Source organism: Typopeltis vanoorti, chromosome 21 (assembly GCF_054136105.1).
Source record: "Typopeltis vanoorti isolate ZY-2024b chromosome 21, IOZ_Tvanoo_1.0, whole genome shotgun sequence".
Taxonomy (NCBI): domain Eukaryota; kingdom Metazoa; phylum Arthropoda; class Arachnida; order Uropygi; family Thelyphonidae; genus Typopeltis; species Typopeltis vanoorti.
Window position 1 is genome coordinate 102,097,115 of NC_143569.1, and position 26,920 is coordinate 102,124,034.

At 34.7% G+C, this 26,920-nt stretch overlaps 1 protein-coding gene across 1 annotated transcript in view; it reads left to right on the top strand.

The window, feature by feature from the left end:
* The window catches only part of LOC150095156 (glutamate receptor ionotropic, NMDA 3A-like), an 83,908-nt gene that overhangs the window by 34,778 nt on the left and 22,210 nt on the right, over positions 1-26,920 (top strand). The window contains exon 2 of the mRNA XM_090411212.1: positions 23,015-24,059. Coding sequence (XP_090267338.1) covers positions 23,015-24,059 — 1,045 coding nt within the window. The remainder of the gene's footprint in view (positions 1-23,014; positions 24,060-26,920) is intronic.

A 26,920-nucleotide genomic window follows, 5' to 3' on the forward strand; every position in this document is an offset into this window, starting at 1 on the left:
CTTGCCAAGACTTTTGATAGGATACCACATAGAACCCTAATCAGTAAACTGGAGCAGATGGGAATAGATATAGGGTTGGTGAGATGGATAGGAGGGTGGTTGAAGGAGAGATACCAGAGAGTAGTTTATTCAGGAGTGGAGTCTAAAAGACGGCTTGTGATTAGTGGTATGCCGCAGGGCTCTGTTCTTGGACCACTGCTTTTCAATTTGTTCATTAATGATATAGGAAAGGATTTGAGAGGAAGTGTTCACTTGTTTGGTGATGATGCAAAGTTGGGTAGAGCAATTATGAGTGCACAGGATGTCAAAATTTTACAGAATGATTTGGATAGTTTGGAGGACTGGGCTAGGAAAAATGGATGTCAATTTAATGTGCCAAAGTGTAAGGTTATGCACTTTGGGGTGAAAAGAATAGCAGCAGTATATCGCATTGGTGGAACCGTACTCCAGGAGATTGATTAAGCCAGGGATTTGGGAGTATTGGTGGAATGGTAATTGAAGTTTAGGGGGAACATTGCAAAAGTGACAAAAACAACTCACCAAATCACTTGGCTTCTGAAAAATACTTTAACATGCAGAAACAAACAAGTTGTTGTTCCTCTGTATCGAGCCTTGATAAGACCCCATCTGGACTACTGTGCCCAGTTATGGGCAACAGGGTTTCTTCGTGATGGGGAGGAAGTGGAGAGGATCAAGAGACGAGTGACCAAGATGATAGCAGGTCTGTGGAATGAACCTTATGAGAATAGGTTGGAGATTTGTGGGTTGCAGAAATTGGTCGATAAACGAAGGAGGGGTGATATGATTGAGACATTCAAATTACTGAAGGGTTTCTATAAGATTGATCCAGAAGATATTTTTGAAAATATTACTGGTGGTGGGAGGACTAGGGGCCATGAATGGAAGCTGGGCAAGAGCGTGGTTGACAAGGGTGTTAGAGCTAGTTTTTTTACTTGGAGAGTAGTGAATGAGTGGAATAAGCTTCCAGAGTCTGTTGTGGGTGCTACGACCGTGAATGAGTTCAAGGCAAGGTATGATAGATACTGTGTGAATGTCGAATAGTTGTTCTTGACATAATGTTAAGACCTCCCTCGATGAGTCTGTCGACTCCTTGGAGTTTCCCGGAACAACAACAACAACAACAACAATAATAATAATAATAATAATAATAATAATAATAATAATAATAATAATTAATACAGTAATCGATCATGGCCGGATTGTAATTTTTACCATTGATTATTAGATTTGATTAACGCGATTTTGGTATATGCGGTAGCATCGAGGGATTAATTAACCGCGTTAATCAAGGGATACCTGTATTTACGGAGTCGGTTTGACTCTTTAGTTGGAGGGTGAGAGGGGGGGAGGAATCAAAATGATCCATACTGCCACAGGATTCCCATTCATGTGTCGTCTCCTATCTAGGAGGTTGACAACCATGATGTGAATCATGGTTAACTACGGACGTAACGACATGTGGTGAGGACCCTATCTCTTCCACATATTGTCATAAGTATTCATGACTATAATCCGTGTATGTTCACGGGGCCGGTTTGCCTGTTCTGAGCGACGAAAAACCCGATTTTTCGGGTGGAAAAACTCTACCTCCGTGACCGGCTAACTCACCTTTAGTCGAAAGAGACCAGATAAATGTTCCTCGCGTCATTGACGGGAATCGAACCCAGGTCTTTCCAACCAAAAGGCTTCGTCTATACCGACTGAGCTACGGAGGCTACGTCGTCGTTTACAAGTGAAGGTTCAAACTGATGGTTTATAAATGAGGATAGAATAATTGCTCTGTATAATAACAAGTTAGGAAATTATCAGAGATAATTTGAGAAAGGTGCGTTTTGTAACAGCAGTGATAAATTGCACTGTAAAGCATGAGTGATCAGTCGGTCTGGACGATGCGTTTTATTAAGAAAAATCTTGATCAAATCCCGTATTATTAAGATGCGAAGAACTTTTCAACTGAAGTTAAACCTTAGCCATAGCCATTCTCACTGCTGTGAAACTAGAATTCTCTCCCCCTCCCCCCGAAACGTGTGTTTTTCATCCCACAACACAACCTCCAGAGAACACAATTTATAGAAAAGATATTTCAATGGGCATAAAAATTGCCTTATCCGACTAAATTAAGTTTTCGAAGTCAAGCGTCAAAACCCAAAGAATCAATTCAGGTTCGAAAAATAAAATAGAATTCGAAGAATTATTATAGAATTATTAAAATATCTACAACAACTTATTCCTTATTTGTTTGTGGTACTCTACGTGTATAACTTGTGTTTGAGTAATTAGCTAGTAAAATTGGTATTAATCATTTTACAAGATAATTATTAATATCAGTTATTAATATCAACTATTTTACCAAATTTAGCTAACAAGAATAATTCTGTTGAAACGAAAATTGAGGAATATCTTTCTAGTACATGTTAAATCACAAATTCCAAATTTCATCAAATTTTCTTGCGCTAAAGCGGCGCTATTTTGATATACAGTTTGAATACCTTTTAATTTTTAATACCTTAAAAAAAAAAAATAAAGATGGACAAACAAATCTATCCGATAGGTGGTTGAGCATTTTGCGAAACGTCGCTTAAAAAGTTTCTTTCGTGACAGCAGCAGAATGTGACGTAATGTTTCCATGACAACAATAGGTAACCGGTTTGTGCTATCCAAGTACTGTATTTCGGAATGTTGTATTCGAATTTAACATATGCCACAAATATCATTTGTTAAAAATAAAATTATATACTATTCACTACTATTGAATTTAATCGTATTGCACGTCAGTTAGCAAATAACCGCCAACTTTTATTAAAACAGATCTTGAAACAAGCTACGAAGGGTAAGCGGTTTTTTTCATTAGGGAGACACCTCGCGATAAATGTTCTAATTAACGAATGTCCATTAGTTTTCGTCTGCATTTTATTTGGATAATTTGCTTGCGATTCAAATGTTATGTGAATGAACAGTGAATTTATTTGAATTCATTACACATGGTCAATAGTTAATAATTATTAAATTAATAAATGTATTAATTATTAATATTAAATTAATAATATTTGATTTTCCTAAAGTATCAAGCTATTGTTTGATTATTCTTGCACGCTTTTTGTTTACAACGATAAATTACTTTCCTTGAATATATTTTCAATAATTCAATAGATTATATTATTTTTTTAAAGATTTTTTTTCAGAATAATCGAACACATTTTCGAAACTGCATTTTTAATTTCAGTACTATATCTAATAAATATTCTTTTTTGTGTTGTTGTTGTTGGCTAGGTGGGTGAAGCAAGAATGCATTTCATATTCCCCTTTATCTGTAGAAGGAAATGTATGGATGTGGTAATATAGTGCTATAAGCTCTGATCATGGCAGGGCAGGAGGGTAACAGCAATAGCCGAGCTCAGTTAAAACTTCAATGGATGGAAATGCTGTAGTTGGTTCAATGGATGGCAATGCTGTAGCCATCCATTACCCTCCCTGGGTACTCATTTTAGTCGCCTCGTACGATATGCATGGGCTACAGTGGGGCTATTCTTATCCCGGCCACCACACGGGGTATAAATATTCTTTTATTTATCTAAAAATTCTTTAATAAAGAATATAAAAGTACAAAAATGATGTACTATAGTTATATTATTTTTATTTTTCTCTTCCATTTTTGAAAAATATATTTAAAATCTATTTTCCACAAAATTGTTTATATATTACAATAAAATACATATTTATTATTTTATTCGAACTGAAATTATGTCTCGTATATTAATTTTTATTTGTTTTTTTTTCTTGTCTGTTTATTATTCACAGAGGAGTGGTTATTTATTCCCAACTTTTTCTTGCTTGTGCCGTTACTTTTTCTTTCTTTCAGAAAGATAAGCATGTCATTGGCAGAATTAATTCTGAGCATCAAGTAAAGTCTGAAAAATTTCATCTGATAAAAGAACATCAACAACTCCAAGTCTAGGAAAGTCGGGAAAAAAAGGAGAATGAGGTAGATGAAGAAAGTGGTGGAGACTTCATCCTTTCTCTCGTGTCGTGTACCTTTTAATACCTTGATCCCAAGGAAGCTGGAAGCTGCAGGGATATTGATCGGTGACATCAATCGCTGTGAACTCCAGAGAGGTAATTGCCACGCACTTAGTAAAAAGGATTATGTATCGCTATCCGATCAGAACGGATCTCAGATGTTGTTTCTGAAATCCTGGGCTGTTTTTTTGCTTGTTGTCGACGGATTCCGAGAAGTAGGAAATTGCTCAATCACGAAAAGCTTAAAAACCTACGTGCAATCTATAAACGAGATAAACGAAAATATTAATTATATTGTTTGCCATCTTCTGCCACTGTCGACATCTAGTGGAAGTAATAGAGAACTAAATAATAAATGAGAATATGAGTTTTCAGGTGTTTAATTTCACTATAATCTTCTAGGAGCGATGCCATTTTTTGCCATCTTCTGCCAATGCCATCTAGTGGCGGTCATGGTGAACTAAATAATAAATAAGGATATGAGTTTTTAGATGCTTGATTTTCGCTATATTTTTAGATAGAAAACGAATGCCATTATTTTTTTTCCATATGTCTCTTTAATATTGCATCACAGGCTCCCAGAAGTATGGGTTCCACCCTTAGAAAAAAAAAAAAAAAATTTCTTACAAATAACTAGAACCAGCCTCAATTCAAGATTTTCGTTATTTGAAAAAAAACAAACAAATAAATAAAAATGATAATAAATAAATAAAATAACAAAAAAATAGACAGTAGCTTGATTTGTTTTGTATGTCGAATGAAAACAAAAACAAATATAGGAAAATCTATACAGGAATAATTTCTAATAAAACATATACAGATAATAAAACCAATCAACAAACAAAAAAAATAACAAAATTCTTTTGTTATTTGTTTATAAATTACTAAGTCGTCAATAAATTGCCGTCAGAGGACGCTGCAAAACACTGAAAAAATGTTCGTACATATGACAGTCCGAACAAAGAGTGACATCGGTTTTAGTAACTCTATCTTAGAAATCTATCTATCTATCCCAATGGCTTTAACAGGCCTTTAAGGCCCACAACCTTCCAAGCATGCTTGGATTTCGTAACCGAAATACGAGGATAGAATGGTCATTCCTATGCCTCAAGGTATTCTTGGCTGTATCCCTGTGTGTTCAAGGGGCCGGTTTGACTGCTTGCGGGATGAAAAACACCAGTTAAACTGGCGGAAAAAACCCTACTGCCCGCGCCCAAGACCGGCTAACTTAGCTATGCCTGAGGAAGATCCTTCAGCTCCTCACGTCTCCGACGGGAATCGAACCTAGGACACTCCTTCCCCAGGCATATGGTTGCGAAGCGCAAAGCCACTAGGCTAACCGCGCGGACTATCTTAGAAATGAAGTAACAAAAGCCGTGATTTAGATAATGAGACAAAAAATTATCTTTGTTTTGAGCAACTTCCGTCTTTAATCCAAACCGGAAAAGATTACTTCCTGTTTAGCGAAAAGCAGGAAGTGCTAGGGAAATAGCAACCTTGCAAACCTATAAGATGTGGCTTAGTTTGCTCCTTCAGAGCCCTCTGGTGTAGATCGAATTAGTAACAATGTATTTGAAAAGATTGGTTAAATAAGAGATCAATACGTGAGGACAAATGGGCAGCATTTGTCATATTAGTTAACACTCTGTAAGTAATTTAATTTATTCAGTTTATAATGATATTCTATATGCTAAGATTTCATTGCAATTAAACGATCAAACTATCTCATTATATTGATAAAAAAAATAATAAACCGATACACTGAAAGCTATTCAAACTTTTATTACAAAATTCGCCACGTGTATTAATACAGTATACTATTTGTGAAAGAATGAAATAGACAATTAATCTGTTTGCATACATATTTACAATATTTATAGATGGCGCTAGTTGATTATTACCCAATTCTGATTTTAATTTTATTTTGTTTCCCTTTTCATAATATGAACTCTCTCTTTCATAAGCCAATATTTCCTCTCGTATTTCTCCCAGTTCAGTATTGTTTAACTGCTTCTGCTTGTAGTTCGCGACCTTGATTCTCACACAAGACTTCACTTTCCTGTTTCGTTTTTTTTATTTTTTTATTTATATTATTTTATTTCGACCTTGGCCTTCATCACGTTTCCCTTGTTGTACACTATCGATTTTGTGCTACCTGTCGGGGGGAAAGATGGGGATAGGAGGTATGACGTTCTACTCATTTTGTTGGAGTCCTAACGTCACTAGTGACGTCATGCGAATGTTTATGGGATCGATCTCTCACGTTAGATTCTCAGCAGCTTCCAATACGTTAGCAATAATGCTTTGTACCAAGCGGGAAAGAAGTTATAGCTGAATTCCACATGTGTGTGATCTGATGGATAATTTTCAGTATTGTAACACGCCATGAAATGTTGTCGTCTGCTACATTACCTTTTATTTTTTTAATCCAGACTAATCGCACACAATATAGATGTTTACTTTATATATATATATATATATATATATATATATATATATATATATATATATATATATATATATATATATATATATATATATATATATATATATATATATATACTTGCCTTTCTTTAATTGCAGAACGAAATGATTTTTAGTTTATTATTAACAAACACAAAGCAAACATTTTGGATTTTTCTTATGATAATAAAAGTTATTCAATTTAATCATTGTAAGAATACTTGAAAAAAAAAAACATTCTGTTCAAGAAATTTTTGATTTATTTATATTTTAGATTTTTTTGAATTAATTCATTTACCTTAGCGAGTATTTTCCTCTTGTTTCATGGCTTGTTTTTCGATAGGTATACTATATATCGAATGTATGGGCTGTCATGATCCACGATGTAAAAAAAATAAAGAAAAAAGTAGGAGGTGCTGCAAAGGACAACAAACAGGCTTCGTGAGATCGTCGTGTATTCTTCTTGTTTATTTATGTATCACAATGAACTTTAATTCGTTCATAAATTAACAAAAACCTACTTAATAATATTTCTGTGGCTCAGGTACTATACTTATTTAGACTAAAATAACCATAGGCGTCACAAAACCGAGCAAATAAATTATTATTATTATTATTATTATTATTATTATTATTATTATTATTATTATTATTATTACGTATGGACACTTCCATGGAGTTTGTAAATTCATCGCGGAGGATCTATTACGTCAACACAAACCATCAATACCTTTACCACATCCTGTCATATTTTGCTTTGAACTCATTCATGGACAAAGCACTCACAACTGACCCTGGCAACCCATTCCACTCATTCACCACTCTCCAAGCAAAGAAAATCTAACCACACCCTTGCTTGATTTCAATGGATGATCCTTAGTTTTCCTCATATTATTCATGTACCGAAATATTTTCTCTTCATCAATCCTGTTGAACTCCTGAGCAACTTATACACTGCTGTCCAAAGCTAAGGATGAACTACATTTTTACCTGTACTTTAACCATGACTACAGCCCAATGTGGACGTAAATTTATTGACGACATAACAATAAATTATATTATACAAAAAATGTGTTATAAATTTCATATAAATTAAATTGCAATAAGTTTTTGGGCAAATGTTACAAATTTCCAAGGGGCATAGTTAAGCAATTAATATGCAATGCTTACAGAAAACTATGCTGAGAGACATTTCTGTATGGAATATGTCCACTCCAAACTGAGATGCAGCTCTCACTACATCGTACCATGCTTAACACCAAGTAATTCAGGAGTTCTTGAGAGAAACTGGCCCACTTCTCCTTCGGAGTAAGGATAAGGCCTTGTTTGTTTCCTGCGGGGGGGGGGATTTTGAGCATCAGTGAATCTCCTTATTGCGTCCCAAACACGTGCTCTATGAGGTTAAGATCGAGGAAGTGTGCTGTCCACTCGGTTTGATTAATATCCTCGGTCTCCAGAAGTATCTCTAATGCTCGTGTATGATGCAGTGTGGCATTGTCATCCATAGAAATAAATTCTTCGCCTTCGCCCACGGAGCAATCGAGCATAAGGTTGAAGAAATTCGTTACAATAGCGTTCACCAGTCACAGTCCCTTTTTCCAGCACTTGTAGCTCAGTGCATCCATCAAGCATAATGTCTCCCCACACCACGATCCCACCTCCACCGTATGTATCTCTTTCAAGAACATTTTCGCTATGATAAGCAGTACCACTTTCACGCCAAATCAGGTGTCGCCTAGAATCGCAGGAAAGACTAAAACTATTCTTATCTGTAAAGTGTCCATTAGTCCGTTGTAGTCTCCTTAAAATTTTATGGATACAGTACCATTCAAAACGTGCTCTACGATGAGCACGTTTTGAATGGCACGTTTTGGATAAAGGGACGCAGACTACGGACCTTGGGACGCGTAGGCCTACTTGTCGCCGAAGTCTTGCCAGAGTTTGTTGAGGTATCCGCGTACCTGTGCTTGAATCGAGTCGACTTGCAAGCTGACCTACAGTAGTGTGTCAATGTTTTGCTATTATAACCAAAAGTCTGCTTTCATGCTCCGTGGTTGAGCGATGACGACCTCTTAGCAAACGTCTGGAACATATTCCATTGATTTGAAACGCTGCCAGAGTTTGGATACAACGCTATGTGAGATTCCAAATTCTTTGGCAACGTCAGTGATTCTGGGGCCTCCTTCAAGCTGTCCAATTTCATTACAAAATATCTAAGTTTGAAACGTTATTTCGTGAAAATAACTTCCTTCAAACACAATTTGCATAGCGCAGTCTTTTACCTTTCATGCTGTTGCGTGGTACGACGTGATTCCTTTGCGCGCGTTTCGAAAATTTTAATGTGTGTCCTCTTTCTATTCGAAATCGTCAGTTACACAAACTTTCCCACGCTGATTCGTCTGAATTTGCGATTGTAATCTTCATAAGTAGTGTTCGTCATTAGGTTTTGGACACCAATGTATGTCGCTATCATATTCCCCATTAGTCACCTATTAATCAGCTTATTTGACCCACAAATCTTCAATCTCTCTTCTTATGGAACATCAAACAGACAGATCTGATACCATCTTTGGGCACTTACTTCTGAATCAGTTCCACGTCTTCAAGAACCCGAGGTGACTAGTTCTGTGCACATTAATCCAGTGAGTCCTTATCAAAGTCTCATAGAGAGGAACAGTAACCTGCTCACCTCGGGCAGGATGTTCTTCAATAACTAGGCACTACTGTTTTTTATGTGCTCTTTTAGCCCACTTTTGCAATATGCCCTCTGAATTTCAGCTTGTTCATCAACTTCCCCTAAATCCCTGGCTTCATCAGTTTTCTGGAGGACAGTTCCATTAATATGGTACACGACTGGTAATCTTCTCCCCTCAAAATGCACTTTACTACATCAAAGTAACATCTTTACCTTGCACTTTACTACATCAAAGTAACATCTGTTCTCCTTTTCCCGCACTGCTAGTCTGTTTAAGTAATCCTGTAAATTATCAACATTATCTTGGTTGACTCTTGTTTTACCCAATTTTTCGTCATCTGCAAACAACTGGATATTTCCCCTGAGATCATTTCCTATACATTAATGTAAGAATTAAACAGTAGTGGTCCAAATAGAGAGCTCTGTGGCACGCCACTAGTCACAGGTTTCCCACAAGATTCTACTCCTGAATGTATCAGAATTTCGTGCGGTGTCCTGTGTAGTCCAGCAGTATCACCGTGCAGCCATTAAATCTATGTAACTCAGCTGTTACTGTATTAGAAAATAAGTGAAGCCTGACCCACCCTTTACAAATCCATGCTACCCCCCACCTCCCAGTACAATGTTCCATTCATATATCTGAATTTTGTCTTTCACCAACTTCTTTAATACCTTGACCCCCACCACTCCAGAAATACTAATTGGTCAATAATATGATACTTCTTTCTTGGAATTCCTTTATGCAAAGAACTATTTCTCTTTCCTTCCTCTCCTTTATGGGACTCTGCCGGAGCGGAGACTCGGATTAAACAATATAAGCAAAGCACCTCTTCCCTAGCACATTCTCGTTCTACGCCCATCCAAATCCCCAGCTGCATTCACATCAAGTTTCTGTGATATCCTTCATGTCTCAGCTTCATGTACTCACATTAACCCACACCTACCTGTCATGTTTATTACTGAAATATCTTCGCCCGGATGATACACTCAATAATTCAACTATTTCGTTTTGCTTCAGCCAATTCCCTGCATTCGTAAAAGTTCTTCTACTATGGCCATTCTTTCTTTCGCTTTGTATATAATGAAAGAACGCTTTTAGATTACCCTTGACTCGCTCGTAATAATCTCCTCTCATACTCCGGTTTTGCTCTTCAAACATCCTTTTACCACTTCCTACACACTACTAAAATCCCCACCCCATTGTGCCGCTCCAAGCAATTTCTTAAGTTTCCCATAGCTTCGAATTCTGAAATTCCACATTTAACTTTTCTTTACTGAAAATTCCATGTGTTTAACCACCTCCCAGGTCAAAACTGAATGATCTTTCTCCGATTAGCAGCAATACAGCCATCTTGGTTATAGTTATAATTTTGACATCTTCTGTTAACCACGTCTCGCTAATACTAATAACTTTTGGTTAATAGGAAACAACTAATGCCAAAAAATCCTCCTTGTTCGTAATAATTCTGGCATTAGTATACAGAATGGTATTATGAACACCCTCATAGATCCATAATTAACGTTATGATTTGTATTCACAATCCCATTCCTATTTTCCGAGTAAAACGAGTATAAATGGTTTGCGTTTTAATGAACTCCGATTAATAAATTTCAATACATTAACAGAATTCCAAAGAATTACTAATAAAGTTAATAATATACATTTAATTAAAAAAAAACCTAATTTTCTAAATCTTTTCTTGCCAGCGCTAATTCTAACTTATAATCACTAATAAAGTGATATCGCAAACTAAGATTTATAACTATAACATAATTTAATATTTTACATTTCATAAGATGGTCTGCATATAGGTATAATAATCTAATATGCCGTATAACCGCTAACAGTATATAAAACTCTTGTAATGGTATTTCTTTTTCTTTTGTTTATTAAGACTCTACGTAAGAATAGGTGATATATTCTCTCTCTCTCTCTCTCTTTACACACAAACACAAATTATTTTTTAGACAGAAGAGCAACTATGACACTAAAAACCGCAACTGTAACGAAAAAAGACAAACGAGGCTGTCCGCAAAGTTCCTGCTGTGGGCCAGGTTTCTGGAACATCTAGAACGACTCTCTTTTAAGACTTCCTGTCACTACTGAAACAAAAGTCATAGCCTTCGCCGATGATAATGATTCGGGGAAGCGACGGCTTACAGTTAGAAGTAACAATCAACGAAGAACTCTTTAAAATTGCAGAGTGGGCACGCGAGAAGAAAGTGATCTTCAATAGCACCAAGTCTAAAGTGCTCCACATCTCACGAAAAAAATCAAAACAACCTGTAACTGTCTTCCTAAACAGGGAAGTTCTCGAGGTAACCAGTGAGCTAAAATATCTAGGAGTAACAATAAACGAAAAATTCACCTTCAATAAACACATCTCATATGTTGCCGACAAAAAGCTTACATATAGTAAACCTCCTAGCTAAGTCGGCAAGGATTAAGTGGGGATTAGGCCAACGAGCGCTAAAAACGATCGATATATACCGGTGCTATACTACCACTAATATCTTATGCTGCATCTGCCAGGAAACATACGCTAAAATCAAAGATAAACCCACAAAAACTAAACAGAGTTCAACGCCTTGTAGCCATACGCATAATTAAAGGATACAGGAAAATATTTTTCGAGGCAGCTTGCGTTATTGCAGCTCTAACACCGATCTGCCTGAAAATGCAAGAATTATATCTTATATATGAAGTCACTTCCGGAAGATATATCGAAAGTTACAACATCGATCCAAATTGCTACGAACATCCGCTTCACTACAGTAAGTGGCCTTAACCAGCAAAAGAAAGCAAATATTAAGGAGAAGGAAAGCTCTGGAAGTGACGAATTCCAAATATACACTGACGGAAGCAAAACCAAAAGGAAGGTCGGTTGTTCGTTCACTGCATACAACAGACAGTCCATAATACAAGAAAGCTGTTCTAGACTGCATCCTCTCTGTTCCAATAACCAAGCAGAACAACTCGCTATAGTTCAGTCACTTACATACCTCCAGGAATTAGAATTCAGTATGACACTGAATTGATATAATTCAAATTGATACTGAATCATTAGAATTAATGATTCAGTATCAAAATTGAACTTTATTCCATGCTTTCTTTCGAAGTTTTTTCCAACCTAAGGAGTCTCTCATTCATTTGAGTACCAACACTAATCCGTCAGAGCACCTTTAAAATAAATGTTCAATCATGCACATTATATCTCCGATTATCAAGGACTTCGGAATCACTAGATATGTGTACATGTATAGACCTGTTCTTCTTTGAAAGATGTAATATATCAAGTTGAAAATATCTTTCCTTATCACTAATAGAATAGGATTTTCAAACACAGTGCAATGCCAAGACAACTCCTCATAAAATTAAGATGCCATTGATGTTATATTGGAAACTTGAGTTTAATAAAGTGAGCGTTTAATTATTCTTACCTGATTAAAATATACATATATAGCTCAGTAAAATAATTCTTTACGCTAATAAGTTTAATTCACTTTAGAATTCTTATTCAAAGTTGCAATTGACAAGACATAAGCGAAAAAATAATTATTGGGTTCCAGGTCCTGGGTAATTATAATTAAACCTGCAGACTTGAATGACATCGTGAACAGGCAAATGACCTGAACACAATTTACATCCCATCATCTTGATAGGTAAATGAGCTACACCTTGATTCCTAACACAGTTCAGTGTCCGGTTGAAGGGTGTTCGCCGAATGTTGAAACTAATTGCGAATCCATGCTATACTGCAATGATGTCCGCGCGGTTAGCCTAGAGGTTTTGCGCTTCGCAGCCATATGCCTGGGGAAGGAGTGTCCCAGGTTCGATTCCCGTCGACGACGTGTGGAGCTTAAGGATCTTCCTCAGTCATAGCCAAGTGTTAGCCGGTCTTGGGCGTGGACAGCAGGGTTTTTTCCACCAGTTTATCTGGGGTTTTTCATCCCGCAAGCAGGCAAACCGGTCCAGTGAACACACACACGGATTACAGTCAGGAATATTGACCAAGCCATAGGTCTGATTCGTCAGCTATGCTGGTTCCGGTGCCCGGATAAAATTTGAGGGGACTGAGATGGTGCCGTACCTCTCCGTAAAGGGGACTCACGGCCGTGTATCATCATACGATTATTATTATTATTACTGCAATGATGACCAACAAGAAACAAGAGATTGCATTTTAACCAACCATTGGAAACGTTAGCTTTTGTAAAGCCGACTGCATAACACTGGTAACCTCGATGACAGCACAGCAAAAGTAAGTCTTATGGGCTCCATTCTAGCCATCAACTAAAGGAGTTTAAGTTAAGAGACATAACATCCCATCCCAATATATTTAGTAACTAAAGGAGTTTTCCTGTGAGCATGATTAATAGGATAGGTACTCTGAACTAGATCAAGATGAAGATAAGATAAGGAATCGTGACGCATTGGTTGATAAAAAGGTGACGTCATGAGATTGGAATGTTTGGAATTTCCCTGGGGGCATATGTGTGTGTGATGTCACGTTGTTTGGTCTGTTCGCGTATGGAATTATGGGTGCTGATAAGGATTCGTGTTGTGATTGGTGGGACACTGAACAAGATCAAGATCAAGATAACATAAGGTATCGTGACGTGGGTGTGTGTTGTTATGAGATGAAGATAAGTGACGTCATTTGTTAGTTGTAAACAAATGATGTCATTTGTTAGTTGTAAATAAGTGACGTTATTGTTTTGAATGGAAAAGGGAGATATATTATTAGATAAGGAATCGTGTCGTGATTGGTGGGACACTTCTGACAAGACCAAGATAAGGAATCGTGATGTGGATATTTGTTATAGATTTTGGAATGTTCGGAATTTCGCTCCCGCCCTCGTCTGTCAGGGACATCACATGGTGTTTTTGGTTCTTTTATTGCCTTCTGCTGATATTTAGAGATAAGAATCGTGACGTTATGTGTTTAGAAATTCTTGGGGAACATATGTCTCTCTGTGATATCACATGGTGTTTTGGTTTGGCTATGGAATTGTGGGCGATGTTTTTGAGATAAGATATCTGGGAATTTTCCCAGGGTGACACACATCCGTCATTGTCGTCATTTTTTGTTTGGTTGTCTATAGATGAGTGTACTAATTTCCAATACATTATGGGGTATTTCTTTCCTGTTAAAGGGTGGGAATTCTTAGAGTAACTCATGATGGAGGGTGTGTTTCAAGCTTTTCTGAATAATTTAATTATATACTGGTGTCCCTCAAATACACACTTTTTTTTCAATAGCTCATCTGTATTTTCTTCTATATTCATATTCTAATTCTAATTCATATTTTATTCATAATTCATCTGAAAAATTTGATGTGTCTAAAATTAAGATCTTAAAGTTCAATAAATAAATAAATAAACAAACCGTGTGTGAATTCACGGCGATTTTGAAAGTGATCTTACTTAAACGTGCATAACACATCATTTTTGTTCTTTTAAGTTTACATATTTATTTCACAGATATTATTTACAATGCAATATGCAGAAATAGGAATTTACAGTTATCACAAATGCATAAAAACTATTTAGTATTAGAATTATGCTTACCGAAACATACGAGCAGTGATTATTGAAATTACAATTATCAATTGCTATGTTTAAGTTAAAAAAAAAATAACTTATATTTCTTTCCAGAATGGGAACATCTTGGTACTATCTAGGTTTTCTGAATATTCCAAAATGTTGATTTTTAACATATATTCATAGCACAGAACACACAAACACAAGTCTCAAAATGCAGTTGACTTTTCATTATAGGTTACTGGGTCTAACCTATATTCACAACACCTGTCTTTTGGTGACATATATAACCACCAGCTATCAGTTGTTTCCTATCTCTGAATACTGATTTTTTTAAAGTTTACACGTTAACAGCATTTCGAACTTTTCTGAATAATTTAATTATATGCTGGTGTCTCTACAGCATTTTAAAATAAATAAATTAAAATTAACGAAGAGTTAAATGGATTACGAAACCTTTTGTATGTATTCTAGAAATTCTAATGATAATTTAAAATTACTTACAACTTTCCAGAATGGCTCTTCTAAATACAAATATTCCAAAAAAGTTGAATTTTATATATACACCAAAACACAAACACAAAAACCACAAAGAACGAAATTTCTGTAGATATTGAAGCCTGAAATAGTTGAGTACTTCTTCCTTTAGATTTCAGCCCATAGATGCTATGTTATCATCATGAGCAATATCCCCCCAGTGAGCGGTTACTACAAATAGCGGTTTTCTTCAAAGGGGTCTTTCATGAAGATGACATGAGTCACATCCATAAATTGTGGTATTTTTCAAAAGGTATCATTTTCCCAAGTTTGGATGTTTCTCAGATACTTACATATGACTAAGTGATTAGCATTCACATGATTGTGATGACACATATCCTAAAATTATTCATCCTGCATTCGCATGGGATATTGCTGTAGTAAATTAATGCTTACATTTATTTTTTTTAAAACCAATATTGGCTATTAATTTTACCTGCGATTCCTCGTGTTCTTAACCTATTTATGTAACTGAAATTTATTTATTTTTTTATTTTTTTCTTTAGCATTAGTAATTTTAAATAACGGATATTTACGACAATCAAGATTTTGAACTCGCCCTTGTGTTTTCTTTTAGAAATTTCTTTTACCAGCACAACAAATAAATAGTTATTTCTTATTATTTCAAATGAATAATAGCTCTGTAATATATAGTTTGTTAATTTCTATGTTACCTTTAATTTGACTGTAATATTATTAACAAATGGCTCTGTAAAATCACCAAATTCTTAAATTATTGTAACTTTTCAGGTGAAATCTTCTCCACTAAATTTCGGCTATTAATTTAATACCCGATTATTAATTTTGCTTCCAAGAGTTGAATATTTCAAATGAATATTAGCTCTGTAATATATACTTTGTTAATTTCTGTTACCTTTTATTTAACAAATGGCTCTGTAAAATAGCCAAATTCCTACAGTATTGTAACTTCAGGTGAAATCTTCTCCACTAAAATTCTGGCTATTAATTCAATACCTGATTATCCCTTTTGGTTCGAAGAGTTGACTGTTTCATGAAATATTTGAGGGCATGCATGAACAAATAAGACTTTTAATTCAATGAGTAAAAAAAAGTCTCAGGTTACTTTGTGGCATGAAATTTCACAAGGAAAAAAAATTTATGGTCTTCCTTAAATTTGTATAACACATCAATGACACCCAATTTTGTTCATTTAAATTTACCCATTTTATTTGAATGAAATATTATTTACAAATAATATTTACTGAATCTAACATACAGAAAATAAATAAATTGAAAAATACAACAAATGTTCTTTCCCATGCTTGTGGAATTGCCATCATGTGGTTTTTGACAATGTGACTCTCATCTGAAAGTTAATTTTTCATTTGGTGATCGTTGGGAATTTATTACTGTAGTAAAATTAGAGTTGCATATATATTTTTTTGAAACTAATACATATGCTTCTGAGAATTATTAAAAGCACAAAATCTTTCATTATGTTTCCAAAAGCATTTAAAAGTACACGTTATGTTTTCACATTATGGGCATCCAATTTCATTTAAATCAAGAACAGGCCTCCCTATTAATCTCGTTAATGTTTCTGATTTTTCTCTTCCATTGGTGAATAATATTTGATATTTGCGTTTTGATTCTATCATCCAATTGCTTAGTTTGTCCAGAGATAGTGAACCAATTTCCCACTTCAGCTGATGGTGATATTTTATTAACCAAGAATTCTGTTTTTTAACTCTTTCAGGTAATTCTTTCCAACTACAAGGTGATTTTGTCAATGCATATCTCACAATAATTCCATCAGAAATACAAATTTCTTTAGGAAATAAATTTGAACACTTATTCAAAAGAAATTGGCAATCAATTATCCGAATGATAACTGAAAATTCGTATTTTTCACCCACTCGATTTTTCATAATCATTTTCCTTCATTCTTCTTCTTCTTAGATTACTTCATATGGCACCACAAATAAATAGTTATTTATTATAATTTTTATTATTTCACTGATTATTAGCTCTGATCGTATATTTTATAACTTTCTGTTACAAAATTCTAAACAATTAAAAATTTTACAAAGAAACTTTCAAAGAATTTTGTGGCTCAATACAAAACAGTAGCTGCAGTGGATGAACGATTTCCTTAAATCCAAAGTCACTTGACTGCATGGTATTTTCTTATAGTACTGTTTACACTTACCATGCCCTACCCTGACCATTCCTTCTACAATGAACCTTTTATGCAGATGACTCAACGTCATGTTTTCGCATGCTGCTGGATATACTGTTGGTGTGTTTTTATCTTACTTTGTGTGGGGAAAGGTAAAATTTGTATGTGTTATCTGGAGAGTACAAACATTTTTTCTATACCAAACTTTGAGTTAAAGTCACGTTTTGGGTTAATTATCTGCTCTCTCTTTCTCTCTGTAAAACAAGCAAATTCTAACAGTTCGGATTTTCGATTATGTGAAATTACTACCTATTGACATTGTTTGAGTTATCATTGTTTTCAGATAACTCAAATAATGTCAAAAGGTTACATTAGACAATTTCTAAAATAATCAATACATGGATATCAGTTTTCAACACTTTTTTCCCATTCCTGGTATTGATTTCAAAGTTGTGATTTTTTTAAATAATTAAACAGAATTGCATTAAGGTATAAAATTGTGGATTTAAATATCAGGTTCTAATCAGAATAACTCAGTAAAACATTCACTGTGGAAAACAACAACAAAAGCACACATCTTTGTTCATTTAAGTTTACAAATGTATATTTTATTTTGCTAAAATACTATTTACAAGTATATTCACTGAGAAAAATTCGAAACATGTAATTACCTAAAAATATTTCACAATATTTAGTTTAGACTCTTAACATTTTCCAAAGAGTTCAATGAATAAAATTTTTGTTACTCACTGTTTCTTGGTTACATTACATCAAAATAGCTGGTCATGCAAAATAATTTTTAAATCAAATACCATGGTAACCACACTTCCATACATTTGATAATAGCTATTTATGTGTTGTGCTGGCAAAAGAAATTTCTAAATGAAAACGCAACGGCGAGTTCAAAACCTTGTTTGTTGCATATCCGTTACTTAAAATTACTAATGCTAAAAAAAATAAAAATAAAAATAAAAATAAAAAAATAAATTTCAGTTACAGAAATAGGTTAGGAGCACAAGGAATTGCAGGTAAAATTTGTAGTCAATATTGGTTTTAAAAAAATAAATGTAAGCATTAATTTACTACAGCAATAATTTCCCACAGGAACGAAGAATGAATAATTTTAGAATATGTGTCATCACAATCATGTGAATGCTAAGATGTAAGTATTTATGTAACTAATATGTAACTTAGTCATATGTAAGTATTTGAGAAACATCCAAACTTGGGAAAATGATACCTTTTGAAAAATACCACAATTTATGGATGTGACTCATGTCATCTTCATGAAAGACCCCTTTGAAGAAAACCGCTATTTGTAGTAACCGCTCACTGGGGGGATATTGCTCATGATGATAACATAGCATCTACGGGCTGAAATCTAAAGGAAGAAGTACTCCACTATTTCAGGTTTCAATATTTAGAGAAATTTCGTTCTTTGTGGTTTTTGTGTTTGTGTTTTTGTGTATATATAAAATTCAACTTTTTTGGAATATTCGTATTTAGAAGTGCCATTCTGGAAAGCTGTAAGTAATTTTAAATTATCATTAGAATTTCTAGAATACATACAAAAGGTTTCGTAATCCATTTAACTCTTCGTTAATTTTAATTTATTTATTTTAAAATGCCGTAGAGACACCAGCATATAATTAAATTATTCAGAAAAGCTCGAAATGCTGTTGCCATGTAAACTTAAAAAAGTCCGTATTCAGAGATAGGAAACAACTGATAGCTGGTGGATATATATGTCACCAAAAGACAGGTGTTGTGAATATAGGTTAGACCCAGTAACCTATAATGAAAAGTCAACTGCATTTTGAGACTTGTGTTTGTGTGTTCTGTGCTATGAATATATGTTAAAAATCAACATTTTGGAATATTCAGAAAACCTAGATAGTACCAAGATGTTCCCATTCTGGAAAGAAATGTACGTTTTTTTTTAAACTTAAACATAGCAATTGATAATTGTAATTTCAATAATCACTGCTCGTATGTTTCGGTAAGCATAATTCTAATACTGAATAGTTTTTTATGCATTTGTGATAACTGTAAATTTCTATTTCTGCATATTGCATTGTAAATAATATCTGTGAAATAAATATGTAAACTTAAAAGAACAAAAATGATGTGTTATGCATGTTTAAGTAAGATCACTTTCAAAATCGCAGTGAATTCACACACGATTTGTTTATTTATTTATTTATTGAACTTTAAGATCTTAATTTTAGACAAATCAAATTATTCAGATGAATTATGAATAAAATATGAATTAGAATTAGAATATGAATATAGAAGAAAATACAGATGAGCTATTGAAAAAAAAGTGTGTGTTTGAGGGACACCAGTATATAATTAAATTATTCATAAAAGCTCGAAACACACCCTCCGTCATGAGTTACTCTAAGAATTCCCACCCTTTAACAGGAAAGAAATACCCCATAATGTATTGGAAATTAGTACACCCATATATAGACAACCAAACAAAACATGACGACAATGACGGATGTGTGTCACCCTGGGAAAATTCCCAGATATCTTATCTCAAAAACATCGCCCACAATTCCATAGCCAAACCAAAACACCATGTGATATCACAGAGAGACATATGTTCCCCAGAAATTTCTAAACACATAACATCACTATTCTTATCTCTAAATATCAGCAGAAGGCAATAAAAGAACAAAAAAAACACCACGTAATGTCCCTGACAGACGAGGGCCCCATCGGAATTCCAAACATTCCAAAATCTATAACAACAAACATCGACGTCACGATTGCTTATCTTATCTTGATCTTAATCTTGTCAGAAGTGTCCCACCAATCACAACACGATTCCTTATCCACTAATATATCTTCCTTTCCATTCAAAACAATAATGTCACTTATTTAACAAATGACGTTATTTTATTGACGTTATTAATGACTTATTTTACAACTAACAAATGATGTCACTTATCTTCATCTTATAATAACAAACATTCATGTAACAATTCCTTTTCTTACCTTGATCTTGTTAGAAGTGTCCCACCAATCACGACACGATTCCTTATCCACTAATATATCTCCCTTTTCCATTCAAAATAATAACGTTACTTATTGACAACTAACAAATGACTTCACTTATCTCCATCTGATAAAAGCAATCATTAAAGTCACGATTCTTTATCTTATCTTGATCTTGATCTTGTCAGAAGTGCACCACCAATCACAACACGAATCCTTAACTCTACCATCAGCAATAATTCCATACGCGAACAAAACAAACAACGTGTCGTCATACACAAATATGACCCCAGAGAAATTCCAAACATTCCAATCTCATGACGTCACGCCCACAATGACGTCCGTCATCTTCTTATCAACCAATGACGTCACGATTCCTTATCTTATCTTGATGTTGATCTTGATCAGAGTGCCTACCCTACTCTTGCATGTTTTCAGACATTCCTGAGGTAGTCTATTCTGGCACAGGTAAATAGAATTTTTCTCCGAAAAGGAACTAACATTTTAACGCTAGAACACAGAAACATCGGCTGTAGAACATGCACAATACGCAAATATTATTAGGATAAGGAATAAGAGATGATGGCAATCATCTACCGTATTACAATCGCTTTTCCTCTAGCGCGCCAGCAGAAATGCAAAATGCACTCAACTCTTGCAAAGGTAAAGAAAGATACAATTTCCAAAGTGTGAGTTAAAATTGTGTCTCATACTATGGTGTTTGTATTCTTCGAAATCCTATTTTTCCAGTCTAAAAGACTGTTATTCTAGGATAAGGGAAAGAAAAATATTAATAATATCAATGTCTTGCTACCCTCTTTGGAGTTTTGTGTTCCATGCTACCATTTTAAAGAAATAAGAATGATCCTCTGGGCATACATGATCGCTGTGACATGTCGGAGACAAGTTTAGGATGTAACTTCCTCGTGTTTGTTTTAAGATGCCTCGTCTTTTCACAGAATGCTTCGGATGCAATATTATTTGCGTTTTTACTTTTTTTTTTTTTTTGAGACAGAACCACGAAACGAAGCATGTACTTCCCTGTGAATCATCTCCCTGTAAATGTTGTTTGACTCGTAGAACTTTCCAGAATTCACTATGAATGCTCAAGTTTTGCTTGACTCTTCCAAAATAACGGACTCTGTAATAACCTTGCTCACAGACGCTTTCCCAGCAGATTTAGCAGCAGTAAGAAAACTTTTTTTTTCATATTTTTTAAACTTTCATTTCCTATTTGGGAAAGAAAACCCCTTCAGTCTATTCTCTCAAGAGAATATGGAAGACACGAAGAGGAGATTGCTATCAATTGTGCGAAACAGTTTTAAGTTTGCTGTTTTCTTTTACGTATCTCGAATCCGATTCAGAAACATTTCTGTACTTTTTAACATAGGCTGAGTTAACTAATCTCAGGCGTGGGCGTGGAACTCTTTTGTGCACACATTTTTGTTTTTCCTTTGCACAACAAGAGCAGCGTCATCCAGCCTGATATGGACTTCTATAACTACTTAGCCACTGTAACCTCTGACTTGCAAGAATGGTCCCCAATTCACAGTTCTTTGTAGTTTCTCATAGTGGATTTACTAATGGACTGCAACATTTCTGAACTGAATTTCGTGATCATTTGTGTTGAACTACGTCTACCATCATCTTTTATTTTATTCTCTGCTTTCCGAAAGAGCGGTCTCATTTAGTCACTTTAAAGTTCGTTTCTCCACTACAAGCCCTTATTAAGAAATTCCTCCGTACAACCGATGATCAAAATTGATTTTGCTTTAGCAACATCTAACATCTGACATATTGCTGAACTTACAGTGTTCTGCTGTTATCAAAAAAAAAAAAAAAGTTTCTATGAAAAATTTTACGTGCATATACAATTGCATTCTAATTGATGACACATAAGTATTGGGTATGGTGAAGTAAGAATGAAAATGTGTTTCTTACACGCGTTTTATTGAAGTATTAGTATTTTGACAAAGTGCCTTTTAGTCCTTATTCAAGTAGAACTTTCTATGATAAGTTACACAAAAGGCTTTCAACAACTATGAATCCCCCCCCCCCCTTCAACTTCAGCGATATTCAGGTTCTATCGACAACACACACACACACACGCGCGCGCGCGCGATACCATAATTTTTGGTTTGACTGAATTCAATTAATGGTGTTAAAGTACGCTAACTGTTTGGGATTGAGGCGAATATAGCTGACATACTGTTTTGTGGGATAAAAATCCCTCATCCTATGTATGGGACTGACTCACTCACTCACCTTGGTTAAAAGCCCTTATAAAGATTTCTCCGGTTCTAGAAGAGATTCGAAGAACAGATATTCCGATTGCGTCATGGAGGCGTTATGCTAATTTCAACTTTGTCTGTCATAATAATTTTAACTCTGATAATGATAGTCGAAACAGTCAGACTCCAACAAAAACAAACGAAGTTAATCCGTTTTGTGCCCTTTCTGCAATTAACGTTTTGGTTGTTATTGTTGCAACGATTGTTCTTCTAGATTCCACTGACCCTCTACAGATATCATCTCAGACACCATTAAATAAATGATTTAATATAGAGTCTAATTTCTTCTTTTTTTCTTCCAGCCTTCTTGTCCCTGTTCTTGAGAAGATGAAGATAGAGAGCTCCAGTGGAAAGCAACGTGGTGATAAAGATCCGTGGTTGCCGACAGTCTTCGACATCTTTAATCTCGTCCCCAGCGGTGATGCAGGTAGTTCCTGGAAACTTACGGGGAACATCAGTGGACCGTTTGTCTCAATGGAGACTGTGATTTGGTTGTCCAAAACGCGGATTGGACCTCCATCAGTGGGTAGACAACGTTTTCGAGTGGTCACAGGATACGCACCTCCATTCGTAAAACCGGCGACCCGGGTTGACAACGGGACTTGCATGATGGGAGTTCCATGTCTGCAGGTGAATACTAGCTCCAAAGAGGATCTCATCCGCATCTTTGTCGACTATGCAGCCGGAAGGTCAGAAGGGATCACCTACAACGTCACCTGTTGCGCGGGTATTGCCATCGACCTCCTGAAAACCGTGGCTCGCGATCTGGTGTTCGACTTCGATCTGTATCTGGTGGCCGACGGTCTATTTGGCACCAACAGGGGTCCCAGATGGAGTGGTGTAACAGCAGATCTCATCAATGGAGCCGCCCATTTAGCCTTCTCTGCCTTCAGCATGAGCAGCATGAGGTCAAAGGTTGTCGACTTCTCCGTCCCCTACTTCCACTCCGGCGTCTCATGTCTCATCTACTCCGAGGAAAGGGAGGTGCCACTTTCTGCGTTTCTTGTGCCCTTTAGCGTTCAACTGTGGGTAGCCATCTTCGCGAGTCTCAACGTGACCGCAATATGTGCGGCCATCTACGAATGGTTCAGTCCCTTTGGTCTCAATCCTTGGGGAAGACAACGCACGAAGAATTTTTCCCTGGCTTCTGCCCTGTGGGTGATGTGGTCTCTCCTCTTCAGCCACTTGGTAGCATTTAAAGCACCAAAGTCGTGGCCAAACAAGGTGTTAATTAATCTTTGGGGTTGCTTCAGTGTTATTTTTGTCTCAACCTACACTGCCAACATTGCTGCTCATTTTGCAGGACTATTCTTCCATCTTCAAGTGGACGACTTTCACAATGCTCTTGTAAGTAACTCAAAGCTTCAACATTTTTTTCTTTTTGCATCATCCAGTTAAATATGAATTCAATCTCTATGGTTTTTCGGCATTTCATATACGGTAGCAAGACACGATATTCACCCTTGGGATCTTCTTGTATACAAGAGGTATTTGATCCAGATTCGATTCAGGTCGAAGCTGATTTATGATTCATATTTTCATTTCCATTATACGAAGTATGGTTAGTAAATGAGGTATTGTTGGGTTTATTAGTGGATTAAAAAGATGATTATAAAGAACTTTAAGAATTGACCAAGGGATCCAGTAGTGATTCAATGCAGTAGCTTCCATTCTGATTTTATTTGGTTGTAAAAATACACAGTAAAGATGTGAAAAACCTGATGCATTTTCGATATCAGTAACTACTGAAAACATGTAAATAAATAAAAAATAATAATATTTTAAAATAGGTTTTTCACGCTCTCCAGTTTTGTCTAACTGCACTAATTTGTTTCCCACATTCTTCTGTTTCAGCACATGAAATTAAGGAACGTGGAAATGCTGTCTACATAAGAGACATAATTGTGGGTAAGACTTCGATTTACTGGAATATAATACTGAGAATAATATAAGATTATGAGAATAATCTTATATAAAAAATATAATTTTTCCTCAAGTGCAGTCATTAGATTTACATATTATTGGACTTGAGCAACCTCAAAGGTTAAAAAGTACATAAGCGTATTAAATATTTACATAATTATCCTGTAATGGAGGCATACATATGTATATTTGTGAATGACTAAGGGAGGGAAAACCTGGTCTTATTACATATTATCACTTTGCTTTAGAGGTCAAAGGGTTTAAGAGTAATAAAATCGGAATTTGTTTTTCATGATAATTTTATCTTTATTAATTTTAAATTTTTATTTGTTATTTATTTATTTTTAGTTTAATTTAATTTACTTTATTTTTAATTTGAATTAATTTTAATTTGATTTTTAATTTGAATTAATTTTAATTTGATTTTTAATTTTAATTTAATTTATTTTTAATTTTTATGTATTTTTAATTTAATTTAATTTATTTTTAATTTTTAATGTTAATTTTATTTATTTTTAATTTTTATGTATTTTTATTTTTTATGTATTTATTTATTTTATTTTATTTTTATTTATTTACGCATCGCTTATTAAAGTCATATTCTCTATGAAAGTTTGAACTGTGTAGTGTTTAGCGATTTGGAAATATTTGAATTTTCAAGATTAAAAGAAGCATTGCAAGTAATGTATTTAAATAGAGAACAATTCGGCAAGGCACGTGTTACTATGGCAATGAGAACAAAGAATGGCTTATGAACTCATTATCGTAAGTTACAGTTGAAAAAAAAGAAAAAAAAATGAAATTTTTATTTGAAGGAATTTTCATGACTTGAGAGAATAAATTAGATGCCAGTGAACAAGCTATTGTTATTATTACCTTGAATTGCTAATAATAAGATTTTTATTGTTTTTGTTTTTTTACCCAGGGGTAGAAAATTCGAAAAAGCGACGAGAACTAAGAGAATTTTCAATATGATCGCACCTTTTAAGGAATAAATGACTGACACAATTAATTTATTATTAAAAAAACCAATAATAATAATAAGAAACTTAAAAATTAAGAAACTGCAAATAGTTTGACATTGCCGCAGGAAGTCAAGCAGCAGAGAAATTAAGTGATATTCACTGCTAGAGGAGACCCAACTCCTAACAAGAGTAATATTTATGTGAAAGGACTACTGGAAATGAGAGATTGAAATTCAAATGAAAATAAATCATGAGCAAATACCAGGTTATCCTTACATCTTTAAGAATAACTAGCAGCTGCTTCGTATTTTAGTACTGAAATAAGAGTGAAAGAAATATAAATCAACAGTTATTCAGTATTTTAAATATTGCTATTAACTAAAGTTGAAATTTCCTTCTAGAAAAATAAATAAATAAAATATTAATAACAGAAGAAGACCAAACAGAAAAATCAGACGACTGGAAACATGTGGAAGAGCTAAGAATAAGAAGCAAGAAAAGTCAAATATTTTCATGTAAAATAAAAATAAATAAATAAATAAATAAAACTAAAGCTATTTTCTTTTTTTGTTGCTATACCGTAGCAACATTCTTTTGTTGAATCGATGTTTGATCCAGTTTATGCTTGCTTGTTTAACCAGCACTGCTAAACGATAAAATACGCGTATATTTACTTGTAAGTTATTACAGCGGAATTTCGTTGCCATAGATACAACTTTAACTCAATTGTTGATAACGAATACGAATAGACTAATTTCCTACTGCAGCGTTCAGCTTACATTACCTTTCTCACCGTATTAGCTCGGTGTCGCCCTCTGGTGTTCTCCAATGATTGCGTGTTATTAATAAAAAATCCTGAAACATTGGATATATTTGTCAGAATGTTTTAAAACAAATTGCTAATTTCTCTTCCGCTCGAGTTACTCACAATCTCTTCTGAACATTAATAGGGTAATAATATATTTGTTAGTTAAAATGGTAGCAATTTTAAGTATCATAAATTTGAGAGCTTATCGAGAAAGATTTTGACAACACCCTATCAACAAACCAACGTCAAACTTCTCATACCAACAAGAAATTGAACCAACATACTCTGCTACCCCGCCTTATTGATGGCAACACGAAGAAGGTGGGATTCTATGCAGTTAGCAACAGTTGATGATTTTTAAAACATTACACATCATGTATCACTGTGTCATAAGCGTATGAAGTTACTTATTAACGTCTGCTTCGAGAGTATCCAATGAAAAATCGCTACACAAACTTTAAGATAGTTGTTACTCTATGATGCACTTAATATCAGAATAAATCTATTTAAAG